The sequence below is a fragment of the Cheilinus undulatus genome, linkage group 12, assembly GCF_018320785.1.
Source record: "Cheilinus undulatus linkage group 12, ASM1832078v1, whole genome shotgun sequence".
NCBI classification, from domain to species: domain Eukaryota; kingdom Metazoa; phylum Chordata; class Actinopteri; order Labriformes; family Labridae; genus Cheilinus; species Cheilinus undulatus.
This window is the reverse complement of record NC_054876.1, coordinates 13470481-13480116: the sequence shown is the minus strand read 5'-3', so window position 1 is coordinate 13480116 and position 9636 is coordinate 13470481. Positions and strand designations below refer to the sequence as shown.

General features: G+C 42.4%; 1 protein-coding gene across 1 annotated transcript; it reads left to right on the top strand.

Annotated features, from left to right (window-relative positions):
• Positions 1 to 4703: 4703 nt before the first annotated feature.
• LOC121518852 (protocadherin-10-like) lies at positions 4704 to 8990 on the top strand. The gene is made up of 4 exons (XM_041801512.1): positions 4704 to 7235; positions 8118 to 8179; positions 8265 to 8377; positions 8719 to 8990. Exons 1-4 carry the CDS (start codon positions 4704 to 4706, stop codon positions 8988 to 8990), a joined length of 2979 nt encoding a protein of 992 aa, XP_041657446.1.
• The last annotated feature ends 646 nt before the right edge of the window (positions 8991 to 9636 follow it).

Here is a 9636-nt window from a genome sequence, read left to right as displayed (position 1 = left end):
ATGCCATGTCCTGTGGACTAAAGAGGAGAGAAACCATCCAGCTTGTTATCAGCAACTATAGGTCAAAAGCCTACATCTTTGATGGTATGAGACTGCATTAGTGCAACCCTGATCCATCAGTGGGAAGCTTCACATCTTCAAAAGCACTACCAATTATGAAAAGTTTATATAGGTTTTAGAGGAATATATGCTCCCATCCAGACAACGTCTCTTTCAGGGAAGGCCTTGCAAATTTCAGACAATGTTAAAACCACATACAGCATCCATCACAAGAGCATGGCTTTACAGTAGAAGAGTCCAGGTGCTGAACTGGCCCGCCTAAAGACCTTTCAACAATGGAGCCCATTTGGAGCATCATAAAAAATGTGGCAAAGAAGACCCAGGACTGTTGAGCATCCAGAATCCTACAACAGAACAAGAATGGGGCAGCATCCCTCTCCCAAACCTTCAATAGCTCATCTCACTTCCCAGACGTCTACAGACTTGTTTAAAGAAGTGGGGATGCTATACAATGGTAAAAAGGTCCCTGTCCCTACTTTTTGGGATGTGTTGCTGCCATCAAATTCCAAATGAGCAAACATTTTTTCATGAATTGGTGAAATGTCCCAGTTTTAAAATCTGATATGTTGTTTATGTTCTATTGTGGATAAAATATGGGTTATGGGATTGGCAAATCATTGCATCCCATTTATTTACATTTTAATTACATTTCAATAGAAAAAAGTTGAAAGAAAAAGCAAATTTTTTACTGTCTGCTTTCTTTCTTGAACTGAATGCATAACACTACTGTTTACAGTCAATGCCATGGCAACAAGGTGTCATAATGCCACTGTTCAGAGAGGTGGTGATTGCCTCATGCACACATCAAGTGCGAGAAAAGGTTCTTTTCTTTCTCTTCCTCTCAATTCTCTGCAACTGTGACATTGCCTGGACAAGAATTGGGTGTTGATGATTTCAGAGGCTTTTCTGAGCCAACTATGAGTGTCAGGAGGTTGCCATGTGAACACTTGAATAATAGCTCCAGTTTCAAAAGTTGATCCTTTCCACAGATGCTCTAAAACTACTAAATAATCCAGGCAGTGATGCCATAAAAACTCAAGAGTGTCTACCTAGAGAGGTCTGGAATGAAGAAGAGTCGCTTAATTCTGTCTTTAGTACTAACATTGGTTTAGTACCTTTACATCACTGCTGGTCGAAATGGAACACAACATCACTGACTAACGAGGCAGGACAAACAAGCATGTTTAAAAAGTACATCATTATAGAAGAACATGCATGCATCTTGTTGATTCCATTTGAAAGACAGCATCCAAGGATACTAATTTCTCAAGAAATATTAGTGTTATCTTGGGAACCTCCCTTTTTTATCCAAAGAAAAGGAGATAAACTAGTAGAAATCTTGAGACCTACACTTTAATTTACTTGTCATCATAAGATATCTAAAAAAAAAAAAATACACGCACAGCTAAATCACCAGTGTTAAGTTAACCCTTAGAGTGTTAAAACTAATGCTAGAAAAATGTTTTCACACTTTTTAGTGTTAAAACAACACTGAAAGTGTTAATATTTTGGCTGTTTAATTCTAACAGTTACAAGGGACGGCCAGTCCCACAGTCAGGAAGTGACCGACTTAGTAAAAAACTTCACTCATGGTGCAGAAGTGTTTTACGTCAAAAACAACAATCATCAAGAAACATGTATGAGGGAATCCCAGCAGTGATCACTGCACAACAGGCAACATCTAAACACACCTAAAATATCTAAAACACACCTAAACACTCTGCACAAAGGCATAATGGGAATACTCTGCTCTCAGATTGGAAATGGCAGTGGGCGGAGCTTGGATCAATTCACTTTCTACAGTTATAGATTAACACTGAATGGATTAGGACTATCAGGTAACTCCAACACTTGAAGGCCACTGACTCTGAATAGACTTACACTTTGAAAAATTAAAATCAACACTGAAATGTTTAACACTGAGAATTCAACACTCCAGTTTTTGACATGTATGAATATGCTGTATCTCCACATAGGGATTCCGTTTATGGACATTTTGACAGATTTTGTGTACACATTTGTGACCCACTGGAAAGAGTTCTGTGACCCACTTTTGGGTCACTACCCACCAGTTGAGAACCACTGCTCTACATTGTCATCTAGATGGGCAAAATTTGATTAAGTGCCGTCTTTGATACTCTTTAAGTGAGCAGACTGTGATAAAGTTCTCTCTCAGTGGAGGAAACCTGACTCAGTGCTCTTAGGGGGCACAAGTCCAGAAGTGTAGAAATGCTTACATGGTATATAAGTCCTCATTTCACTCTAACTGTATGACAACTTTTGAGCGCTGTTGCCCCCCATACTCATCTGGTGCCCCTTTTAATTATTTTTTGCCCCTGCCCCTCAACATCTTGGGCCTGCACCTGCTTTGAATACAATATTGACATGAGTAAAATTCTCAAACAAGGCTTAAAGAGTTAACATCTCATCTCCTCTAATTTCTTTCACCAATTTTTCTGTACTCTCAGGGAAGAAGAGACCAACATTTTTGTGGTGCAACAAAGTCTTTAATAATAAACACAATCACCCATGCGCATGAAGCAATATCCAAATGGATTTTTTGCAGACTATTGAATTGCTTAATTTATTAATGAAAAACTATGTTTACAGATGGAAGTGGAGCCAGAATCCCCTTCTTTGCTAATATTATTTGTTCTGTTTAGTGCACTTGATAAACTCAGACCAACACTTTCTTTCTGGCCAACCTGCATTTGAATTTATGCACAAATACTCACACTTGGATAAGATCTTGGTCACGATCTTTCCCTCTTTATCAAACTGGAAATCCTTCTGCAGGATTTAACAGCTTCAGTGTTATTTTATGTCTTTGTTTAGCACAATTTTCCTGGTTTGTTTGTAATATGTGTCAAGGCAAACAGGGTCATAGGTGGTAGAATTTCCACTCATAACCACAGCAGTCAATCATGTGAGGAGTCCTCATGGTCAATTTGCTGTTGGCTCTTCCTACCAGGTGGTGCACGGCATCTGTAATGTTTCTCAGGAGGTTAAGTCGTATTCAAAAATAATTAGTTGCACTCAGAATATGTTACATGAGAAACATTTTTCCATTTAGGCGGAATGCACAACACAGCTTCCACGCAACTAAAACCGCTTAAGTGTTAAAAGCTGCAGAATATAGGCTAACCTACTCTAATCCCACAGTTTAAAGCTGGAAAGTAGTTAAAGACAAAGGGATTGATACTCTACTTTTGCCCTTGAGTGAAACAAGAGGGAGGGAGAGAGGGACAGAGTGGGAGAGATTGTGTGTGCAGGGACATGGGAGATAATCTCTTTTGTATTTTTGATCCCTAAATGTGGTGGTTGTGTCCCCTTATCCCAGCTACTTAGTCTCTGCAATGAGTAAGTGATGCCATGCACTTAGGCTGTGAAAAGCAGGTCAGTATGGCCACAGAGAGAAAACCACATGTGCATCACATGGATAGCCCTGGGATTATTCCTCACAAAATGTCTTAATTCCTCTGTTCACTAATGATCCAGGGAAAATGCCCTCTAATCTCCATTCCATTAATTAAAAAGAGCATGAGCCCGTGGAAAACCTCACCATCTGCTGCAGTTTCATTCCTGCAGACAGATTGTGTTTTCAGTTTTTAACCAGGGGAACTGGGTTTTTTAGAGCAACCGGGTGGAGCATACATTGAGGTGGATGGTAAACAGATACAACTGCTCCATTTGAGTATTAATGCACTGAAATATGCTGGAGAAAAAAAAAGGATCAGTATAAAACAGAAGGAAACGCTGCCAGGGCTCTGCAATGACATCTGGGAGTTTGAGCTGCTTCCTGAGCCCAGTTTTTCAACTTACAGACTTCAAAACCAGACTATAGGGGGATGGAGTCACTTACAAATCATCATTTACAGCCATTCTAGTGTGAATATGTCTGTTGTAGTAGCTTACTTTCTTAAAGTGAATAGTTTATCTGTTTAAATACATGGGATGCTTTAGTCTTTTTTCATCAGGAAACCTATTTTCTGCTAAAACCAAAAGATTGTGTGTGCATTTTCCTAATGATATTTTTGTTGTTCATTTAATTTCCAAGTGTAAATTCCTCACACATTTCACAGCAGCAGGTCCAACCACTTTAACATACTGTGGCATTTTAACAATAATGCGTTTTGAAAAGCATTTAAAACATTAAAGCAGCCTGAGATTTCAAATAAACAGTAACTTTTTACAAGTTTGGTGAGTCAGAGCAAATTTGCTGCAGGAAAATTGGTTTATATCCGATTATGCAAAACTATATCTCTTCAAAATGATGAAACCTTCTTATAAGAAACTGAATCAAGTGTTTGACCTGCAGTCAGAGCCTGGAGACTGTGACATGAATTTGATCGGGCTAGTAGGCAGGAAAGATTATCCGAGCAGATGTCGTTCCCCCCCTATTGGAACAGTAGGGCCAATAATAAACAAACGCACACACTGACACACAAAGCGCACACTAATCTGAGATAGGCTAGTAGCCCTTGCACATCCCTTTCTCTCTCCTCTCTTTTCTCTCAGGCAGACAGTCGCTGTGCCAGTCCCGCCAATGTCAAGTTTATACCAGACTGTGTTTTGCACATTTCATCTGAGCACACTTGAGACACTGTGTTTGGTGTGAGATGCGGCTCTGCTTCAGCCTACAGATGGACACTGACGGGGCGAAGAGGACGCTGTTTGGGAAATGGCACGCAGTGTGCCGTTTTGCGTTGCTCACTTGTGTCTTGGACGCAGCCTGGGGACAGATCCGCTACTCTATCCCTGAGGAGCTGGAACATGGGGCTTTTGTTGGCAACATCGCAGAGGACCTGGGCTTGGATTTGAACAAGCTCTCTGCGCGCAGATTCCGGATAGTCTCAGGTGCCAGGAAGCAGTATGTGGAGGTGAATTTGGAGAATGGAGTTTTATTTGTCAATGAAAGAATTGATCGTGAGGAACTATGCGAGCAGAGTTTGTCTTGTTCTTTTCACCTGCAAGTAGTGATAGAAAACCCTCTGGAGCTGTACAGGGTGGAGATGGAAATACTGGATGTAAATGATAACTCTCCCAGTTTCCCGTGGACCGAGTTTAATCTGGACATATCAGAGTCTGCTGTGCCAGGATCTCGTTTCCCACTTGAGAGCGCACAGGATTTGGATGTCGGATCCAACTCGTTACGCACCTATTTGCTGAGCGTAAATGAGCACTTTCTTTTGGACATACAGACGCGCAGTGATGGCAGTAAATTTGCAGAGCTTGTCCTTCAAAGCCCACTGGACAGAGAACAGCAAAGTGCGCATCAAATGGTTCTAACTGCGGTGGACGGGGGTGCGCCGGAGAGATCCGGCACTGCGCAAATTGATATCACCGTTTTGGATGCAAATGATAACGCGCCTGTGTTTGATCAGTCCTTTTACAGAGTGAGGCTGGCAGAAAACGCACCAAAAGGTACTGTAGTCATAAAACTCAATGCGTCTGATTTAGATGAGGGTCCTAATGCTGACATAACCTACTCATTCAGCGGACACGCGCCCCTAAAAGTGCGCCAGCTCTTCAGCGTAGACGCGCGCACGGGGGAAATCAAAGTCAAAGGAGTGATAGATTATGAAAAAGCAAGGATGCATGAAATTTATGTCCAGGCTAAAGATAAGGGCCCATCAGCTGTGGCGGTCCACTGCAAAGTGCTGGTGAACGTGTTGGATAAAAACGACAACCTCCCAGAGGTGATCCTCACATCAGTGTCCACACCTGTGCAGGAGGACGCGCCCCCTGGGACTGTGATAGCAGTCATCAGCGTGATGGACAAGGACTCAGGTGAGAATGGGAATGTAGACTGTGAGATCCCCCATCACGTCCCATTTCAGCTTCACTCATCCTTTAAGAACTACTACACATTAGTAACTTCTGATTTTCTGGACAGAGAGGCTGTGGCAGAGTACAACATCACTCTCACTGCCAGAGATATGGGCTCTCCACCTTTATTCACGCGGAAAACTATTCTGGTCCAAGTGTCTGATGTGAATGATAACGCGCCTCGCTTCAAACAGCCCTCATATACTGTGTATCTGACTGAGAATAACGCGCCGGGTGCATCCATCTGCTCCGTTACTGCGCAGGATCCAGATTCTGGTCAGAACGCATACCTCTCCTACTCTATAATGGATGCAGACATACAGGGCATGGCCATGTCCACGTATGTGTCCATAAACTCAGACAACGGGAACATTTACGCACTGCGCTCATTTGACCATGAGCAACTTAAAAACTTCCAGATCACAGTCCAAGCGCAGGACGCTGGTTTCCCGCCTCTGATCAGCAACGTTACAGTGAATATCTTTATCCTGGACCAGAACGACAACGCACCTGTTATCGTGTCACCAGTTACGCAAAATGGCACAGCACCCATCGAAGCGCTGCCCAGATCTGCAGACGCGGGTCACCTTGTCACCAAAATCAGCGCAGTGGATGCAGACGCGGGTCAGAACTCGCGTCTCTTTTATCAGATGCTGCAAGCAACAGATCCGAGCTTGTTTAGCGTGGCTCTGTACACGGGGGAAATCAGGACAATCCGCCAGTTGGTGGAGAAAGACCCCACGAGGCACAGACTGGTCATTCTCGTGAAGGACAATGGTCAGCCGCCCCTCTCGGCCACAGTTTCCATCATTCTGTCAGTGGTTGACAGCCTGCCAGATTTACAGCCCGATTTGGGTGACCTGTCACTAAGCCCGCATCACAGCTCCAACTTTACCCTCTACTTAATCGTGTCTTTGGGCGCAATCTCCTTCACGTTTCTAGTGGCTATAATCGTCCTGGTTACAGTGCGCAGACTGAAGGGCAGACCGTCCAACAGAGAGTCCAACTTCCCCTCCATGAGCGCGTGCTGCTGCGGGTGCTGCACGCGCACAGAAGCATCCACCACCACGGAGGTGTTTAAAAAGTCCAACTTGAACGTCCGGATGTCTGCAGGCGCGCCCGGTTGCGCAGAAACAACCAGCAACGGAGCGCATCCGCAGGTCTACTGCTACAAAATGTGTCTGACCCCGGAATCATCCAAAAGTGACTTCATGTTCCTCAAGCCCTGCAGCCCGGTGATGTCAGTGCAGCAGAATAACGCCAAGAGCACAGATTATCTGACCTCTGGCTGGAGCGCGCTGGACCGGAATGAGCTGGCCAACAACAGAGCAGCGACCCCAAATGAGGTAATATAGCCCACTGACATATAACCAAACATGCAGTACGACATAAGAGAGGGCTATTGCTCTCATCACATCGCTTAAGTATTACACTTCTACCAAAAGTAGAACACTAGTCATCTTGTTGTTTCACTTTAATTAGAAATGACAGCCCGGTTTACCACAGGGGTAACTCCAAATGCATTTGACGCACAACAAGACTTAACTTTAAAATGGGTTAGAGTGAAAGTAGGTTAAACTCCAAATTCTTACAGTAATTAGATGTGGGGAAAGAAATCATATGGGTACCCTAGATGTGGCAGTAAATGGGCTACAGGTTTGTGTTCCATAGGGTAAAAAACAACAAAATGTAGGACTACTTTGCAATATTTTACGCAGTGATTCCATTTGGAATATATAGCCTCAAACAACCCACATGTTGTGACAGCATATCCTGCAGTGTGGGCAAATTACCACAGTATATCAAGGTGCATGACACCGGCATAAAAGGTGCAGCAGAGATAAAAGAGATGCATATTTTTATCCCAGACTTGAAGCTGTCTTTTGATCTTGCTGTTGTAGTGAATAGCATCATCACATCCATGTATTTAATCTCACATTAACAGCATAAAGAAATTACTAATTTACTCATTTCAAACATTCTTAATGCCATACTTTTTTCCATCTTTACATTGATGCTTTAGAGGGCATGCTATGATTCTGCAGGTGTCAAAAAGTCATATTAGAACTTTTTTAATGGTCTCTCCTTTGTTTTCCAGAGTCTTTTATTGACTTTCTTTCCATGCATCTTCTTCTTAAAACACATGAACAACTGCTTTCATTCTGATACTTGTAATAATGCATGGATAACTGCATCTTCTTTATGATTTTTATCTTCCAATTATGCAGCTCAAGTATTCCAACAAGGAATGGACCTTGACAAAGAACCAGCGCAACTCAGCGTACAAGAGGTAAACACGCTGTTACATCAAGCACAACCTCCAGATCTGACCCCACAGTGACATCATTAAACTTGCTGTATCTTTATCTCTGCAGATACAGTTCAGCAAACATGGAGGGCACTCTAACTCGTCAACAAAAATATGACACTGATGGATTTGCCTGCCCTGTAGCTCCACAGTACTGGACCTGGGGAAACCATATGAAAGGTAGGTGGAAACTCTGCATTTCAGGCTCTTTATTACACATGAAAGTGGGCGATGACGGGGGCTCTCCTGTGTCTGAGCCCAAGGATTTATTCTGAATCATAAAACAGTAAACTGAAAAGCAGATAATACCCAGCCCCCAAAACTGTGGGGGGATTTTAATGCATCAACACGAGGATTACTTAAGTCCCTGCGAGAAGTGTTTAGCCTTTTTTGCGGGGAAAAAAATTAAGAAGATGCCTTTTAAAGCCACCTTATTCAGATCAAGTATACTGTATGTAAATATGGGCTCTTTGCAGAAATAATCTGCTGATACAAAGTGTAATTTATGCGCATTTTTACAGACTGCAAGATGTCGCTTCAAGAGGGAGCGGCGCCGAACTACTCGTGGGTTCCAAAGTACACTCAGCCTCATTCAGAGCCTCCAGATTATCAGCACAATGTCTATATACCTGGCACCACATCTGACTACAGCACCCTGAAGCTGGCACCCAGAGGAGAGCTGGATGTGTACAACACCTTCTCGACTTTTGGGAAGAAAAAGAGATATATCTCAAACTATGAACAAACTTTTGACACAGATGATGCTATCATTAGCAATGACATCTTCAAATGATCCCCCCTGTATATTCTGTGCATAATATATGATGATAACTGGTTTCCATTAATGACTGTACATTTCTCCTACAGTGTGAGTTCTGTTCATTGAGGATCACAGACTGTTACCACCTTTTTAAGGTGGAATTCGATAGCATTCCAGTCCATACCAGTAAATTTTTATTTTTGTAAATACTGAAATAAAATATGAAAAGTCTTATATTAAAGCTGCAAAGTGGAACACAAGTGAAACAAGAGCTCAGGAAGTGCTCTGTTTGGAAGTTACTGGTGCTGATTAAGATCAAAATGAATGTCTAACTCCCAAATAAATCCAGATTTAGCATCGCAGAGCTCATAAAACAAGAGTTATCCATTTACAAATTTGTAGATGCACCTTACTTTCTGATGGGGACAGCTAATGAGTGCAATGTTGTGTTTCAAAGCTGTGAACCATTTCACATGTTGAAGCCTTTTACATAGTGTTTGAGATTTTAAGAAAATAAATGTATAATGGTTAGACTCAAAAAGGGAGCACGTTGCAGGGCATTATTTTTCACATCACTTTTGGAGGAAAAGGCAGCTTTTTTACTGCTTTACTTGTCTAAAGAGTTTATCCAACCATGCATGGTGAATTTTAGTGAAAGGTCATTTATTCACACGCCCAT